Source organism: Microcaecilia unicolor, chromosome 13 (assembly GCF_901765095.1).
Source record: "Microcaecilia unicolor chromosome 13, aMicUni1.1, whole genome shotgun sequence".
In the NCBI taxonomy this organism is placed as follows: Eukaryota; Metazoa; Chordata; class Amphibia; order Gymnophiona; family Siphonopidae; genus Microcaecilia; species Microcaecilia unicolor.
In genome coordinates this window covers 5,449,771-5,468,698 of record NC_044043.1, presented here as the reverse complement: position 1 = coordinate 5,468,698, position 18,928 = coordinate 5,449,771, and the positions used below count along the sequence as shown (strand labels likewise).

Here is an 18,928-nt window from a genome sequence, read left to right as displayed (position 1 = left end):
AGGATGGTATGAGTGGTATGTTTTAGTACAATTAAAATAATTAAAGTGTTTTTTTATATAAATAATACTGGAGCCTTTTTGAAATAGATTTTAAGTTTGGCTCTGGGAGTTGAGGTGTATCCCCTAATTAGTAGTATTAAATTTTAACTGCCAGACCTTTGACCTAATTTTCATAGATTCCTTCTCATGTTTTCTACTTCCTCTGAGGTGTCCATTCTGTTGCATATCTTCATGTCACCTGCAAAAAACAAACCTAACCATTCAGCAATGCCGCTCACAAATATTTTAAATAGAATTGGGCCCAGTACTGATCCTTGAGGCACTTCACTATTCACCTTTCCTTTCCTGTGAGCAAACTCTATTTGCCATCCTGTCATCTGTTAGTCAACCAGTTTCCAATTAAGTTGACCACTTTGAGTGCTTAGTTCAGTTTGATGCCCTATTCCAGCTTGAAAGTTTGTTCGTTGCAAGATTGATTTTATGGATTTTTCATGCTGACTGACTGGTTCTTCCCATAACTTTGGAGATAGATACCATATTAAACTACTTGATAGTCTTTTTGTTGTTGTTGTTGCTGCTTCTTTTCTGAGGAGTTCTGAGAAAAGAGGACATTTCTCTGGGTAAGTGAACATTATTTTGCTGTGTGCTTTGGTGATGTAGTTTTAAACTTGAACTTTCTGTCAGAGGTTCATACTTAACTGTTACAGCCTACAGCATTAACAGATAGCCTCTAGAAGGCACAGCAGAGCCTAGTTCTGTCTTCTTTCCTACCCATTCTCCTCAAATCCCATCCACCCTGGCATATCCATTTATAGTCTTGCTCCCAGAGCCGCTTCAAAATGGCTGCTGAGAGTTGATGCGGCGACCTCGCGAAACTTCTGCAGAAGTCTTGCAAAGTCACTGCTTGAACTCTCGGCAGTCATTTTGAAGTGGATTCGGGAGCAAGACAGGTTTGCAGCCACACAGGGCAGGAAAGATGGGGTTCTTTCCTACCGTGAAGAGGCCACTAGACCACCAGAGCACTTAAATAAGGTACAGGAGGGGAGGGAAGGGGATGTGTATGGAGTCAGGTGGGTGGAGGGAAGCTGGAAAAAAAGATTGAGGAGGCCAAAGGGGATATACATGGGGGGGAGAGGAGCTGTGTCTGTCTTAGGGGGGGGGGGGGTCAAGGTGACAGGCGGGCGGTATGATATTTTGTTTTCTCTTATTTTCTCAGGGCAAATATGGTAACCCTATAATGATCTAATAAATCAAGAACTGCCATATGCTTTGCAGGTGGTGGGGATTACTATCCTTCATGAAGAAGGGAAGGACCCTTTTCAGTGTGGGTGTTATGTGAGGGTACCAGTGATCACCACTAGGATAAAGGCATATAGGATTCTGGAAAAACCCTAGTTCCGTATCCCTCTGGACATATATTGATAAATTAATAACAATAGCAAAATAATTTATGTACAGGGATAGAATACAGAAAAGAATGTGACAGAACAGACAATTAGTAACAGCGATTACAGATCTGGGTTAAAAAGAAAGAGAGAGAGAGAGATTTGGACAAGTTCCTGAAGGATAAGTCCTTAGTCTGCCATTAAGATAGAAATGGGGAAGCCACTGCTTTCCCTGGAATTGGTAGTGTTTAATGTTTCTACTAGTTGGGATTCTGCCAGGTACTTATGATCTTGATTGGCCACTGCTGGAAGCAGGATACTTGACTAGATGGACCATTGATCTGCCCCAGTATGGCTATTATGTTCTTAAGATTAGAATAAAAGTTCTTTAAATGCTAGAATAAACACTAGTCGGGTATCAGTTAGAATAAACACACACTCCCTATAGCACTCCGCTATAGCAAAATGCCCCCTGTTCCTGCCTGGTAGGATAGTGATTACAGATCTTGACTTGTAGAACCTGAGTAGGTAATGTAAGTCTCTTTCTTCTCTAGGACAACTGGAACAGCAGATGTTTTGCCTTGTCACAGGCAGTGCTCACTCTTGACCTTCAGCTGTAGCTGGAGATCTGACACTCTGAAGTGTCCCAATAATCAGATGAGATGAAGACGTTGTTGTAGAAGTGGATGATGGCATTCCGCAGGGTTCGCCTCTGTCTCCCATATTATTTAACTTAATTATGGCACAGTTAGCCATTCGACTGGTGTCAGCGGGATATCAAACATACATACATATGTGCAGACGACGTGACCATTACTATACCTTTTGTTAAATCATTACACATTAAATATTGCAAGTAATAGAGAAGGGTGTTAATAATCTTTCCAGCTGGGTAACTGTTTTTAAGTTGAAAGTAAACAATGATAAAACCAAATTTTTTGTTTTTGGGGAATTCTTAAACCTTTTTTGGAAACAAAAGGGTCACTCGGAGGACAAGGCCATAGCGGAGAAACTGAATGAATTCTTTGCTTCTGTCTTTATGGAAGAAGATATAAGAGATCTGCCTGTACCGGAAATGGTTTTCAAGGGTGATGATGCGGAGGAATTGAATGAAATCTTGGTGAACCTGGAAGATGTACTTAGCCAGATTGACAAATTAAATAGTAGTAAATCACCAGGACCGGATGGCATACATCCAAGGGTACGCAAAGAACTCAAGCATGAAATTGCTGATCTACTGTTAGTAATATGTAACCTGTCGTTAAAATCGTCCATAGTACCTGTGGATTGGAGGGTGGCTAATATGACGCCGATATTTAAAAAGGGTTCTAGGTTTGATCTGGGAAATTATAGACTGGGTAAGCCTGATGTCGGTTCCGGGCAAAATAGTGGAAACTATTACAAAGAATAAAATTATAGAACAGGTAGACAAATATGGTTTAATGGGACAGACTCGGCATGGGTTCAGCTGAGGGAAGTCTCGCCTCACCAGTTTGCTTCATCTCTTTGAAGGTGTAAATAAACATGTGGATAAAGTTGAGCCAGTTTATGTAGTATATCTAGATCATGATTTTCTCATGATTTTGATAAAGTTCCTCATGAGAGACTCCTGAGAAAATTATGGGATAAGTGGCAAGGGATAATCCACCAAAAGTGTGGATTAGGAATTGGTTATTGGACAGAAAACAAAGGGTAGGGTTAAATGGTCATTTCTCTCAATGGAGGAGGGTGAACAGTGGAGTGCTGCAGGAATCTGTACTGGGACCGGTACTGTTTAACATATTTATAAATGATATGGAAATTTGAATGACAATTGAGGTGATCAGATTTGTTGTTAAAACACGTGCGGACTATAAAATATTACAGGAAGACCTTAGGAAATTAGAAGACTGGGCATCCAAATGGCAGATGAAATTTAATGTGGACAAATGCAAGGTGATGCACATTGGGAAGAATAATCTGAATCACAGTTACCTGATGCTAGGTTCCACCTTGGGGGTCAGCGCTCACGAAAAAGATCTGGGTGTCGTCATAGATAATATGCTGAAATCTTCTGCTCAGTGTGTGGTGGTGGCCAGAAAAGCAAACAGGATGCTAGGAATTATTAGGAAAGGGATGGTGAATAAGACCGAAAATACTATAATGCCTTTGTATCGCTCCATGGTGCGTCCACACCTTGAGTATTGCGTTCAGTTCTGGTCACCGTATGAGGCTGACGTCGGAGTGAGAGCAGCAGCGATGTGTGATGCTAGTGAGGCCGACATCGGAGTGAGAGCAGCAGTGCCAGCGATGTGACGCTAGAGCGACCGACTTCCCTGGAGTGGACCCAACCCACACACAAAAAAATAAACACGAGCGAGGACAGGAGAGCTGCTGCTTTTCTGCGAACTACGGCAGAACTAAAGGCTGTCCAGTGTCCACTCCCAATGCAGTCTGGCGCCTGTCAGGGCAAACTGGGTGGGCCTGAGCTGAGATTGGGTGGGCCTAGGCCCACCCAGGCCCACCCGTAGCTACGCCCCTGGAAGTAAATCAATTTTTTTCTCGTTCCAAAAGTACAAAGACTAGGGGACACTCGAGGAAGTTACATGGAAATACTTTTAAAACAAATAGGAGTGAATATTTTTTCACTCAACGAATAGTTAAGCTCTAGAACTCTTCGCTGGTAATAGTGGTTAGCGAATCTGGGTTTAAAAAAGGTTTGGACAAATTCCTGGAGAAAAAGTTCATAGTGTGCTATTGAGACAGACATGGGAAGCAACTGCTTGCCCTGGGATTTGTAGTATGGAGTGTTGCCACGATTTGGGTTTCTACCAGGTACATGTGACCTGGCTTGGAAAACAGGATACTGGGCTAGATGGACCATTGTTCTGACCCAGTATGGCTACTCTTATGTTCTTATGGTACAAGAAACACCTTTTCATTTGGAAAAACAATTAAAAGTATTGAGCGTCACCTTCGATGAGCATCTTACATTTGAACCCCATATTAAATCGCTGACTATGACTGAGGAAACTGAGAATGATTTAAAAAAAATTTTCACATTTTCTTCTTATAGGTTACTGGTACATTCTCGTGTCTTATCTCATTTGGATTGCTGCAATGTTTGGTATCTGTGCCTAAATGAAGGTCGTCTTAGGAAACCTCAAACATTGCAGAACACTGCAGCACGTTTAATTTATCTATAGAAGCTTAGCAGAGATTGGGTGGCAGAGCCGATGGTGGGAGGCGGGGCTAGTGCTGGGCAGACTTCTAAGGTCTGTGCCCTGAAAATGGCAGATACAAATCAAGGTCAGGTATACACATAAAGTAGCACATATGAGTTTATCTTATTGGGCAGACTGGATGGACTGTGCGGGTCTTTCTCTGCCGTCATCTACTATGTTACTATGTTCTTCCAGTTATGTTTCAGCTTCTCTGCTGTTAGGCTGCTGGTTAGGGATCGAATTATTTTTAAACTCTGTTCTATGACTTTTCTAATATTTCGTGGCTATGCCCCGTTATATTTGGGGAGTCTAATTCAATTATCAGTTAGGAATATGTCCTCAGATAGCAGATTGCCTTTTCTCTTAGAATTTTTTAGTCCAAAAGGAGTGATATACAAACTTTCTTTAACGGTTAGTTTGAGTGGTATGGGGAAGCGGGTAAGTTTTTTGTTGTTGTTTTTATTCTCCTGATACAGACCTGATAAAATACTACTTGGTTATTATGGATCCCTGTCTTGCGTGGCTACTTAGACTTGCTGGATATTAGTGTTACGTTTTTGAGAAGTGATATTAGAATCTTTATTGAAGGGGTTTTTTTTTCCTTCTGTGTTAAAGCAAGCTATTGCATGATCTTTGTTTTATTTATTGGAATTTATTAACTGCCTTTGTGAAGAGATTCACCCAAGACGGTATACTGCAGATATAGTTTGACGTAAAACTTGCAATTTTATTACCAGAATAACAATAGTAAATTGTTATTTAGGAATAAATACAATCAGTTCTATGGGTAAGCCTTATGAGTACTTAGGTGCAGAGTCTAGGTGTCATTTTGGACCCAAGGAAAAATATAGATAAACAGGGGGATGCTGTGGGTAAAACATCATGGTTTAAGCTTAGATTTGTATGTTTACAACCCCAGGAGATTCATACAGCGGTCTGGACGACTGTATTGTTATCTGGACTGTTGCAGTGCGTTATACCTTTGTTATTAAAGAAATAACAGCCCGTGCTGCTGCTATTATTATTACATGTAATAGGTGACAGTTACTTGAGACCTGGATGGCCGCTGTTGTAAGTAGGGTACTGGTCTCGATGGACCACTCGTCTGGCCCAATATGGCTATTCTTATGTTCTTAAGACAGTTAACACTTCTTTCAAAATTGGTTACTATTCAAATGGGGAGGATTCATTTTAAGCTTGTGAGTGGCTTTGTGTGCATATGATGCAAATGGACTAACATGTCTGGGTGATAGGTTGTGTCATTATTGTCTAATCACGGTAGATGTGTAATTTTAAAATTCCTAGTCTTGGGTATTATCATTTAGTACTAATGAAATTGCAGTGTTTTTCTTTGGCTGTTCTGGAGATCTGGAATATTCCACCTTTTGATTTAAAATGAAGTTCTGGTTGTTTCTCTCTTCGCCAGTTACTGAAAACTTGTTTTGTCCAGTTTCTGTGGACTGCTCAATTATGAGAGTAGCTTTTATCTTGTACTTGATCCCCCTAATTCTAGGAAGTTGCTTGCTCAAATTTGCACGCACAAGTTATAGAATAAGGTCAGTTGTTCACATAATTTAATAGTGAGCTGATAATTGGTGTTAATGAGAAATAATTGGCTATAATTGGTCTTAATTGGCACCAGTTAGCAGTTATGTGCATAACTGCCTTTAGTCGATATGCTATAAATTGTGTACTCAAATTCTAGAATGTGCAACTCCAAAGGGGGTGTGGCCCTGGGAGTTTGTATCCAGCATATTCTGTTTGGTGCTACGTGATCAGTGAGTTGACAACACATATACAAGTAGGACTCTTCGTTTTGCATTCATTACTTGGTGTATTTATTGACCCCTGATGCAGACGCTTTTTAACGTCGAAACACGGCCTGTGTCGGGTCGTTATCTCTGATATAATAAAGACTGTTGGACTCACGTCTCCAGTGGTGAATCGTCTATTAGTCTCTACTTTTGCCTTCTGTGATTCGTCATTGTAGAGAACTTTTCCTGTTCTATATTTTGGATAGGGGCATGGGCAGGTCAGGGGTGTGACAGGTAGTTACATCTGTGGGTTTTAGAATACTAGCCTTTATACACCTGTCTATAGTCAGGCACGAGCATTTTACACCATCTATTGAGCTAACGTAAGTGCTCGCATCTAAAGTTGGGCGTATAAATGTAGACAGACTAGTATTCTACATCAATTCTGCGCACAACTGCCATTATAGAATTTGCACTTAGCACACATCATCCCGGCACCTAACTTTAGGCAGCCTGTTGAAAATGACCTCCTATGGACTTGATTCTATATATGGCACCAAAAAAAATCAGAGCTGGAAAAAAACGCGCTTAGCACTAGCCTATAGAGTTAGGCGCAGTTTATTGAATATGCGTAGCACCCATTCCTGTGACAAATTTAGTAGCGGCCATTTATGTCAACTAAAACCTGGTGTAAAAGCACACTACTAATTTAGGTGTGGATCGGGCATAGAAACATGACGGCAGATAAAGGCCATATGACCCATCCAGTCTGCCCATCCTCTGTAACCCACATATTCTATAACACTGGTCATGCCTCCTTTTGAGATACGCACTGTCCGATTTGTGTGCATCACTTTATAGAATACACTTAGCAAGTTAAGCACATAAATCTGAATTGGTCCCAATTAGTGCCAATAATTGCTTGTTAACATCCAATTATTGGCGCTGATTGGCTTGTTAACCTAATAAGTTCCGTGCGCAAATTGGCTACACGTGCAGATTTTTGCACGGAACTTTAGTCGCCATTTATAGAATCTGGGGGTGCGTGTGTGTCCTTTGTTATATTCGATTGTGTTTTTATTTTTGCTATCTGTTTTGTACTAACATTGATTGAAAGGGAGGGTTATAAGTACTGTTCTTAAATTAAATGCTGTGTTTCACATTCATTCTTTTATGCAGAGTATTTATGAACCAGGAAAACGCCACTGGCTGAAAGTAAAGAAGGATTATCTGAATGAGGGTGCAATGGCTGATACAGCAGATCTTTCAGTGCTAGGAGCTTTTTATGGACAGGGCTCTAAAGGTTGGTCGTTCACTTCTCAGTTGCTTTCAAACTTGTCCACATTGAATCAGAAACCATGCGTAATTTTTGGCCATAGACTTTGCCCCAGTTCTCAAAGGAAAAGTAGGTGTCCGCTTTCGCTTTGAAAATTGCTACGAATACAAAGTCTATCTGGTCACTTTCAAATACTTTTTCTGTAGGTGGAATTTGCTAGAAGGATGTGCATGAAGCTCTGGAATGTAATTTAGCAATGAACATGTTCTCTTCTGATGTAAGCATGTCCCTGGAAAAATATATTCTCAATGCATCTAAAAATGTGTGTGTTCTAGACAGGGCTTTTTTTGAGGGGGTACTGAGTACCGGCACCTTTTCCATTGTCTGCTAAAATTGATCCATGGTCCCCAAGTTTTAATGAAAGAGCTCAGGCTCTACACACCAATTCTGCCTTGTCATAGACTCTTTGAGTGGTTGCAGGGGGCCTGGTTATTGTGGAGTGGGTCCCTCAGTGATCACCCCACCCCTGAAGGGTGGACTGGCATTTGAGTACTGGCACCTTTTCCATCGTCTGCTAAATTTGACCCATGGACCCCAAGTTTTAATGAAAGAGCTCAGGCTCTACACACCAATTCTGCCTTGTCATAGACTCTTTGAGTGGTTGCAGGGGGCCTGGTTATTGTGGAGTGGGTCCCTCAGTGATCACCCCACCCCTGAAGGGTGGACTGGCATTTGAGTACTGGCACCTTTTCCATCGTCTGCTAAATTTGACCCATGGACCCCAAGTTTTAATGAAAGAGCTCAGGCTCTACACACCAATTCTGCCTTGTCATGGATTCTGTGACTGTTTCAGGGGGCCTGGCTATTGTGGGGTGGGTCCCTCAGTGATCACCCCACCCCTGAAGTGTGGCCTGGCATTTGAATACCGGCACCTTTTTTGCTAGAAACAACGCATTTAACTTTCAGCCTCATTGATGGTGGGCAGTTTTCAAAAAGCAGATTTACAGGAGTAAAAAAAACTATGGAGCTTTATTTTCAAAGCATATGGACAGCTCATAATGCCCAAATGGACGTCCATGTGCTTGAAATGTCCAAGTCCCAATTTTGCAGAGGCAGAAAAGGAACCTCCAGCTGCAGTATGCCCAAATAAGCAAGGTGGGTGTGTTTTGGGCAAGAGTAGGGAGGGCCCCAAAATCAGGATGTCCAGCAACAATTTCTGAACAGGAAGAAAGGTCCAAACCTAAAAAGAAGGATGTCCTCAGTTAGACCTATTTAGTCGCATCCATCGTCTCAGGTACAAACTTAGATTGTGAGTCCTCCTGGGACAGAGAACTATCCAGTGTACCTGAATGTAACTCACCTTGAGCTACTACTGAAAAAGGTGTGAGCAAAATCTAAATAATTAAATAAAGATTCCATTCAGAATCTTACATAATACCAACATTCCATGTGGAACCCCCAAAGAGCAGCAAGATTCTGGAATCCTAAAGAGTGACAAGATTCCATGTAGAACCCCAAAGAATAGCAAGATTCTGGAATCCTAAAGAGTGACAAGATTCCATGCAGAATCTCAAACAGTAGCAACTTTCCATGTAGAACCCTAAAGAATAACAAGTGGAGGAGTGGCCTAGTGGTTACAGCACCGGTCTTGCAATCCAGAGGTGGCCGGTTCAAATCCCACTGCTGCTCCTTGTGATCTTGGGCAAGTCACTTAACCCTCCATTGCCTCAGGTACAAACTGAGATTGTGAGGCTTCCTGTGACAGAGAAATATCCAGAGTACCTGAATGTAACCCACCTTGAGCTACTACTGAAAAAGGTGTGAGCAAAATCTAAATAAATATTTGAGATTCTTCATGGAATGTTGCTACTAGTTGAGATTCTACATGGAATGAATGTTGCTATTCCACTAGCAACATTCCATGTAGAAGCCTGCCCTTGCAGATCAGCAATGCGGCCGCGCAGGCTTCTGTTTCTGTGAGTCTGACGTCCTGCACATATGTGCAGGACGTCAGACTCACAGAAACAGAAGCCTGCGCGGCCGCATTGCTGATCTGCAAGGGCAGACTTCTATATGGAATGCTGCTAGTGCAGGAGTATCCTAATGTTAGAGCACCAGTCTTGCAATCCAGAGGTGGCTGGTTCAAATCCCACTGCTGCTCCTTGTGATCTTGGACAAGTCAATTAACCCTCCATTGCCTCAGGTACAAACTTAGATTGTGGGCCCTCCTGGGACAGAGAAATATCCAGAGTACCTGAATGTAACTCACCTTGAGCTACTACTTAAAAAGGTGTGAGCAAAATCCAAATTTAAAAAAAAATTGTAATGCTTACGTTTGATTTATTCTTACTGTACACTGCCTTGAGTAAATTCTGATTGAGCGGCCGACCACTGGAGGGATTAAAACATGACACCCCCCTTAATCCCCAGTAGTTGCTGTTCCCCTCCACTTAAAGTGAAACTGAAAGGTGATACCAGACTCTGACAGCTTCAGGTATTATAGGCTTTCATAACAAAGCAAGAACCAAGTCTGAGGTGTAGCCTAGTGGGTTAGTATAGTGGACTTTGAAAGAAGGAACCCAGGTTGAAATCCCACTTTTAACGCTTTTATTTTTTTTTTATTGTGAGTCTTCCAGAAACAGAAAAATACCTATTGTACCATGTACCTTAATGTATTAAGCTACCTGTAAGCCTGTAGGCTATTGAAGTGGTGTATACTCAGATACAGTATGAATTTTTCTGTTCCTGAAAGGCTCACAATTACAAAGTAAGAGTGGGATTTGAACCTGATTCCCGTGGTTTGAAGTCCACTGCACTAACCACTAGGCTGCCCCTCTGCTCTTCAGGGACATTTGTGTGGCCATTATTTTGCCAGATAGATGTCCTTGTCCCTACTTTTCTGCTGTTCATATATTGGACGTCCCAAAATCCTTCTGTTATTACTAAATGTATACTTTCTCATGCATTTCCACCATTCATGATGTATTGTAAGCCACATTGAACCTGCAAAGAGGTGGGAAAATGTGGGATACAAATGCACATGAATGTCCATCTCACATGTTTTCAAACAGGAAATACCGACAATTTTCTGTTGGAAAATACATGTGACATGGACATCCGTTTTGGATATTATGAGCTGGACTTCTCTGTTTTGTCTTGGATGCCCTTTCAGGTATGCCCCTCCACATCCACAGAAACTGCTTAGAAAATTGATTTGTTTATGGGCAAAACAGTAACTGCTGGGGTCAGCATCTTATCAAAGCTATCTAAGAGTCTGCAGGGGACTAAGGTGGAATTTACTATTCAAATCTCTGGCGTTAAGGAAGAGGTGAAATCATTACAGGATTTGACAACTACCATTGTTAAAGATAAAATGATGTTGCATAGAAAGCTAGAGCAAATAGAAACCTGTAATCAGAGACTTAATCTTCGTCTCCTGAATTTTCCTAAGGCCTTTGGAGTTTCCCCTTTGAATGCTTTTAAAAAATAACTTGTTGAAATATTGAAATTTACCCCTGAGACTATTCCTCCTTTGAACCAGATTTATTATATTCTTATTAAAATATCATTAGAGGAAATTCAAGAGACAAAAAATGATCCATTAATAAAATCCTGGAATCATCTTGAGTGGGAAAACTCTGAACTGGCTACATGTTAGTCTCGTTTGTTTTTGAGGGGCAACATAGCTTTATAAATGTATTCTTTAGTCCAGAACAACTGAGGTCTTTTTTTAGACCTGAAGAAGATTTGTATCTGGTAATGTCTAACTTCTTTAATTGGTTGTATCGGACTTTAGATGAGGATTATCACATTAAGGGCCTTTCTTCTTCATAAGTGCTTTGTTTCCTATAAGGATCTCATCTGTATGGACCTAACTCCCTCCTTTTATAGTGGGCTGTGTTGTTATACTTTTATATTGTTTAGTCTTTGATTTCTAAAGACTTTTTTGTATCTGTTTCATTCACAAGTGTTAATACTTGTAAATGTATTGATAAATGATAAATTAAAAATGTTTTTAAAGGTGTGGGAGAACTTAGGATAAACACTATCTCCAATTTGATCTGTGCTATTTTAAGCATTGGCCACTAGCTGCGTACGCTGTGTAGCGCTATAAAAATGCTAAATAGTAGTAGTAGTACAGTAGAGAATGTGGACAGCTAAACACAGTTCACAAAACATGAGGTATGTATCGCCGAGAGAGAGAAAAGCTCTGCTTTCTAGTTTTGTAAACTAAAAATGTCTGTCTCTTGCTATGAAAGTATTTCATTTTCAGAGTTTTGACTGCGCTGGTTAACAGAGTCTTATTCTAAATGTGCAAAAGTTGAATATGTAAATAAGCCTAAAGAGGTTGGCCCTACTTTGTAGTGCTCCCAGCTAACTCATATTTCCCTATTGCAGGTGGAATGATGTCAGTCTTTCTCATGGGCTGTTATGATCCCAGTAGTCAAAAGTGGTGTACGGTGACCAAGTGTTCCGGTGGTTTTGATGATGCCACACTTGCTCGCTTGCAGAAGGAGCTGGATATGGTGAAGATCAGCAAGGTGTGTATTTAAAAGGTTTCCCTTTCTGGAGCAGGCTGGCAATGATAGTGCAATTAGGATTGTCCCCTCATATACTATACCTTCCAGCTGCCAATCGCACTGTGATCACCTTCCCATCCTGTTCTACGTGTATTTGTTCTATCTAAAGTAGTAACATAGTAAATGATGGCAGATAAAGACCTGAACAGTCCATCCAGTCTGCCCAACAAGATAAACTCATTTTACGTGGTATGTAATACTTTATATGTATATCCGAGTTTGATTTGTCCCTGCCTTTCTCAGGGCACAGACCGTAGAAGTCCGCCCTGCACCGGTTTTATTCTCCATATACCGGCGTCACCCAGTGTCCGCTAAGATTCCATAGATCCATTCCTTCTATACAGGATTCCTTTGTGTTTATCCCATGCATCTTTCAAAATGTATTATTTACATTGTAAGCCGTCCTGAAGGCTTCCCATAGGGCAGGATAGTAAATTTTAAATAAACTTGGAAGAACATACATTCTCTAACTACAAGCAGGAAGAATCATCCCAATGAGAGTGATGTCGTTCAGCAGCACCAACATGGAAAACCTAGCTGAGAAAAACCTGGAAAGTTAGTTATTGAAAAGATTTCTAAAATCTTTCCACCCAGGAGTTGCCTTTTCTCCCCCCCTTCCCTCGCCTACCTGTAGATGCCCCATTTATTCCTATCTTACAATCCATGGAGGTCTAGGGGTGCAGTCAGTGCTGGTGTGGTCCCCAATTGATCCTTCCCATGCTGGCTTTGCTCTCAAAATGGCTGCCATGACCTCTAGTGGCAATATTACAAAACTGCCGCAAGAGATCAAAACAACCGTTTTTAGAGTAGAGCTGACATGAACAAAAGATTGTAAGACAGTTGGTTGCATTCTTTATATGTGTGTAATGTGATTACAAGTACATAAGTATTGCCACACTGGGACAGACCAAAGGTCCATCAAGCCCAGCATTCTGTTTCCAACAATGGCCAATCCAGGAAAATGCAGGTATAATCTTGCATAGTAGTTTGAATAGTAAATAGAGTGCTCCAAATAAATGCTTTTGATACAAAAACTTAGCAGGAATTTAAGTCTGTAAATTTTGGATGATAAGCTCCTTAGGAATTAGCCTCTCTATGGATATATGACATCAGCTGTCACTCCAAATATGTCAAAGTCAGCCATCGTAAAAGCACTGTGAGGGATATTTTCATTATGACGTCTAAGTCCATCTTTGGACATCTTGCTAAAAAGTCCAAAATTCAAGTGGGAAATATAACCATTTTCAAAAGAGAAAAGTCTTTTTTTTTTTTTTTTCCGAAAATGGCAATTTGCTAGATGTTTTTGTGCTCTGTGTGTTTATTTTTTTGGTCCATTTTTGAGGAAAAAAAAAAGTCCAAGTGAAAAACGCACAAAATCAAGCCATTGGAATGGAGGAGGAGCCAGCATTCTTAGTAGACTGGTCACACAAGACGTCCCAAGAGAGTAGTGGGGCACCCTTCAAATAAATGCTCCCAGTTACACATCTCACCATTGCTCCCATATCTTGTCCCACCCAAAACTCACTACCCTCAACTGTACACTTCTACAATAGCCCTTATGGTTGAAGGGGGCGCTTATATGTGGGTACAAGTAGGTTTCTGATGAGTTTTGAAGAGCTCACAGTTTCCATCACAAGTGTAACAGGTAGTGGGAGGTATGGGCCTGGGTCCATCTGTCTACATTGCACTGCACCCACCACTAGACTACTCCAAGGACCTTCATGCTGCTCTAATGGACCTCAGTATAACACCTGAGGCTGGTAAATAATGTTTTTAATCACATTTTTTGAGGGGGGGGGGGGGGTTGGAGGTCATCCCTGATTCCCTCCAGTGGTCATCTGGGCATTTAGGGCACCTTTTTGTGCCTTATTAATTATGAAAATTGGTCTAGCTCAAAATGTCTTAGTTTTAGTCCTGGACAGTTTTGTTTTGTTCCATTATGGCTGAAAAACACCCAAGTCTTAGGAACACCCAGATCCTGCCCTTAACGTGCCCCTGACATATACCCCCTTGTGATTTGAGCACACCTCTGACGGACTTCATAGAAAAACATCTAAAGATTGGTTTTGAAAATATCAATTTGGAGGTTTTTGTGAGAAAAACATCCAAATGCAGATGTATGCCACGTTTTGGACATTTCTCTCTTTTGAAAATGAGCCCCTGTGGCTTTTAGTTTGTCTTCATTAGCTGAGGTCTCTGTATAAAGAGGTATTATGCTTGGAGGTAAAATATGGTCTTTCATTATTTAAATTATATTTATACATACATATATATAGATAGATATTCTGGCTTGGGGTTTTCTTAGATATAATGAAGATGCAGCATTTTAATCAAACTTGTGGCATGTAGCAGCTAGGTCTATGAGAAAGGAACCTGTTGCAATTTGTTTTCGGTTAGTATACTTTCTTATTTATTTATTGTGATTTATTAACTGTGTTTATGAAGAGATTCACCCAGTGTCCAAGTGTAGGCTAGTGTCTGGACTCCTTTACCCTATTTTAGTAAGACTCTATATTGTGCTTGTCCTTAATCGGTTTTATAAGAAAATACAAAGTTTGGGTACGCATAAAAAGTCTAGTAATCATAATTTAATTTAATTTTTATTTTCTTTGCATGTTCTCACAAAGTACCTGTATCAAAGGATATTTCACTACATCAGCATTGACTTGGGAACTTAAACGTGCCGGACTTGTTGAGAAGTCCTTGCTAAAATGGCTCTCCCAGTTGTCAGCCTGTGCTTGCAGTTCCTGGGACTGGAGGATAATAATCTCCTGCCTCGCATCACCTTATGCCTGGAACAGACTTCCTGAGCCCATACGCCATGCGCCCTCCCTCCCCATTTTCAAGTCCTTACTCAAGGCCCATCTCTTCTCCCTTGCTTTTGGCGCCTAACCACCTTCCCCATTCATGATACCTACACTGACTACTTAGTTTGTTACCTTTAGATTGTAAGCTCTCTAGAGCAGGGACTGTCCTCCCCATGTTTAAACTTGTACAGCGCTGCGTAACCCTGGCAGCGCTATAGAAATGCTTAGTAGTAGTAGTAGTAGTAGTTTAGCTGCCAACTGCAAGCTCTGACGATCCCCACTGAGCCTCATTGGTTTATATTCACACAACCAAACTTTAGTTTTCGGTTTCAACTAAAGCCAAGACCAGGCGATAAGTTTCGGCTGCAGTTTTGGTTTCAGCTTAAAATGTTAGTTTTGGTAGCAGATTTGTTTTCGGACGAAACTGAAAAAAGCAGTTTCAATCAACCTCTAGTTTCAAAACCCCATTCCTTTTTCACAATCACTGTCTAATAGAAGGAATTTCTGTATCAGGTACCTTGAAATAAGTCTATCCTGATTGTATTTTTGTGCAAAGGAGTCAGCTTTACTTATTCAAATCCAGGTTCTCCCCCATATCTTCAAATGACTGGGGTGCTTGTAATAGTTCCTGCAAGTGGACATCCTTATCTCAAGGTTTAAATGCCATGGTCACGTCACACCAAACCAAAGAGGCAAAGTAGTAAGCATAGTATAAACAATCCAAAACAAAAACAGCCCAAATGTACAAATCTTTATTCCCAATAAGTAAATAAATTCAGACCAGCATGTAGTCTCTGCTTATACACTAGTATTCACTCAGCTCAACATGTTTCGACACTTTGCCTGTATAAAGGATTAACTTCATAAATATTATTGCTGGGCAGACTTATACGGTCTGTGCCAGAGCTGGTGGTTTGGAGGCGGGGTTGGTGGTTGGGAGGCGGGGATAGTGCTGGGCAGACTTATACGGTCTGTGCCAGAGCTGGTGGTTGGGAGGCGGGGTTGGTGGTTGGGAGGCGGGGATAGGGCTGGCCAGACTTATACGGTCTGTGCCAGAGCTGGTGGTTGGGAGGCGGGGTTGGTGGTTGGGAGGCGGGGATAGGGCTGGCCAGACTTATACGGTCTGTGCACTGAAGAGGACAGTACAAATAAAAAAGTAGCACATATGAATTTATCTTGGGCAGACTGGATGGACCGTGCAGGTCTTTTTCTGCCGTCATCTACTATGTTACTATGTATTATACAGTACTACTGGTAATCTGGTGATAAAGCAGACACAAACCAAAAAAAAAAAAAGCAAAAAGCATTTGCACTTCTGTTTCAGATGCTGATACCTTCCGCATCTGGACTATTGCAGTGTTCTTACTTAGGGTTGAATTCAAGATATCTGAGGAAACTTCCGTTTATTTAGAACACTGCAGAAAGATTCATTTTTAGGGTGCATAAGTATGTCAGTGACTCAAGTTATATGGTAAAATTACACTGGTAACCTGGCAATGAACATGTATTATTTTAGACAGCTTGTTTACTGTTCCAAATTGTTCATGGTTCTACCTCTCAGCTTTTATAGATATGGTTTCAAAATCACTGTTTGGTCGTCATTCTCATTTACAAGATCAATTAATTCTGTGCCCTCCTGTTTTTAGAAAAATGTGTGTGGTGGGGAGGGGGGGTTAGGGTAGTTGATACAGTTTTCTGTGCTGTTATTTTTCCTTTATGGAATTCTTTTCCATTACGTATTCGGATAGAGCAAAATTATTTGAAATTTTGTAAAATGCTAAAAATGTACTTGTTTGGGCGATCCGAAATATAAAATTGTTATTTGGAAATATCAAGATATCTAATATTGCTTTACTATTGTATTGATTTGGGCTTTGAAATGTTTATTTCTTGTATTTCTGTGTGCTGCATTGAACCCTATTTCGGGGGAAACAGCGGTTTTAAAGCACTACATTGACACTGAGCACGCTGATCTTCCACATAGTTACGTATTATCCCCTCTCTTCTTTTCCAGGATGCAAGCAAAATTCCAGACTGGTTAAAAATTAATAAGAACTATTATCCAGACTTTATTATCCAGAATCCAAAGGTAAGGGAAGGCTGGCTTCAGCACTTTGAAGATGCATGGCATGGGACGTTGAATACTCTTCTTAATATTAGGTTGGGAAAAATGTTCCTGATATCAGAAAACATCCACGAACACACTGTTTTGAGCATGCCTTTGGTCTGGTTCCATTTAGCTTCTTGTTTTGAAGAACGTTTGTTTAATTTCAGATAACTTAAAGCACTCTTTATGCAAATTTTGTTCTGGCCTTGCTCACTACTTAGTTTTTCTGTTTAACCATCTGAAAATAAATGCAACATATCAGAAAAGTGTAATTATGTATTTTCATATTTTTTCTGGTGTTAGGATGCATTCTTGTTTGAATGTGTGTTGCATTTTAAACTGCTGAGAACAAACAGGATTGACTGCATGTAAAAAGTTTTAAAATAATATTTTTGGTGCTGTGAGATGGCTGCACATCATCTCTCTGCTAATATCTTGCACTACATATGATCGCCAGCATTTTCTCTGTGCAGTTCTACTCACCTTTATATAGATAGGTAATGCTGGCTAGGAATGGGATACAGCTTGCTTAGATCTTATTTTTGTTCTGTTTTTAGCACACCAGTAATTGGGGGTCCTGTCAGACTGAGGTGCAGGAAACACAACTTTTCCTAGAACTCCCATGCGACTATTACTTATTTGACCATTCCCTTTACCACCAGAAAGGTGCTTTATTAAAATTAAAATGTCAGATAAAATGAAGGATCTGAAAGGGGAGAGGTGGCAGAGCTGCTTTGGTCAGGGGACACAAAATTCGACATCTATGCTGATGATTTGCAACTACCCATTCCCACAGCTCTGAGTAAACTGACTCCCTGCCTAATTGCAACTCAGGAATTGGCAAACAACAAATAAACCCAAATAAAACACAGATTCTTTGGGTGCCAAACACAAGTGGACAAATACAACTTCAAAATACCTTTTGGGAATTATGAACGCCCCCTAAAATCACAGGTCAGGAATCTTGGGATACTGCTAAGGCTCATCACTCACTCTGATCCCACAAATTCAAACAAACCTTTGAAAGTTGTCTCTATCACCTACGGCAGCTACGAAATCTCTCTCCATATATTGAAAAGACGAGTCTGACCACAGTGGTCCATGCCATGATAATTTCACGACTAGACTACTGTAATGCCCTGTACACTAGCCAAACCGAAAAGAGTCTATATCAGCTCCATCTAATTCAGAATGATACAGCACGACTGTTAGAAGGCTTCAAGTAGCGTGACCACATCACACCCTTCCTGCAAAATCTGCAGGTCCTCATACAAAATGGGCCAGAGTACTTAAAGAATAACGTAGCCCTTTACACACCTTTCAGACCTCTAAGGGCCTCTCAAGGATCATCACTATCTGTACCCTTATCAAAAGAAATTGTACAATGTGATACCCGCTAGTGAGCCTTCTCAGGAGTAGCCCCCACGCTCTGGAATTTACTCTCAGAGGGCTACGTATAACTCGAGACTACCCCTACTTCAGGAAGCAGGTACAAGCCTGACTCTTCTCCCAAGCCTTTAATACATAGGGTGACTGACTAGCTTGTTACACACACCGAGGGGCATAATCGAACGCGAATGCCCATCTCCATGGGCATCTATGTCCGAGAACGGGTACGTGAAGGGGCGGGATGGACCGTATTTTTGAAAAAAATGGCCGCCCATCTTTTTTTTCGATAATACGGTTTGTGCCGGGCAAATGCATTGGATGTATGCGGATTTGAGCTGGGCGGTTTCGTTTTTCAGCGATAATGGAAACTGAAGGCGCCCAGCTCAAAAACGAACAAATCCAAGGCATTGGGTCGTGGGAGGGGCCA

General features: G+C 41.0%; 1 protein-coding gene across 1 annotated transcript in view; it reads left to right on the top strand.

Moving 5' to 3' along the window:
• Positions 1-18,928, top strand: part of LIG3 (DNA ligase 3) — a 158,693-nt gene that overhangs the window by 114,392 nt on the left and 25,373 nt on the right. The window contains exons 14-16 of the mRNA XM_030222374.1: positions 7,522-7,645; positions 12,017-12,159; positions 17,020-17,094. Of these exons, the coding sequence (XP_030078234.1) occupies positions 7,522-7,645; positions 12,017-12,159; positions 17,020-17,094 (342 nt within the window). The remainder of the gene's footprint in view (positions 1-7,521; positions 7,646-12,016; positions 12,160-17,019; positions 17,095-18,928) is intronic.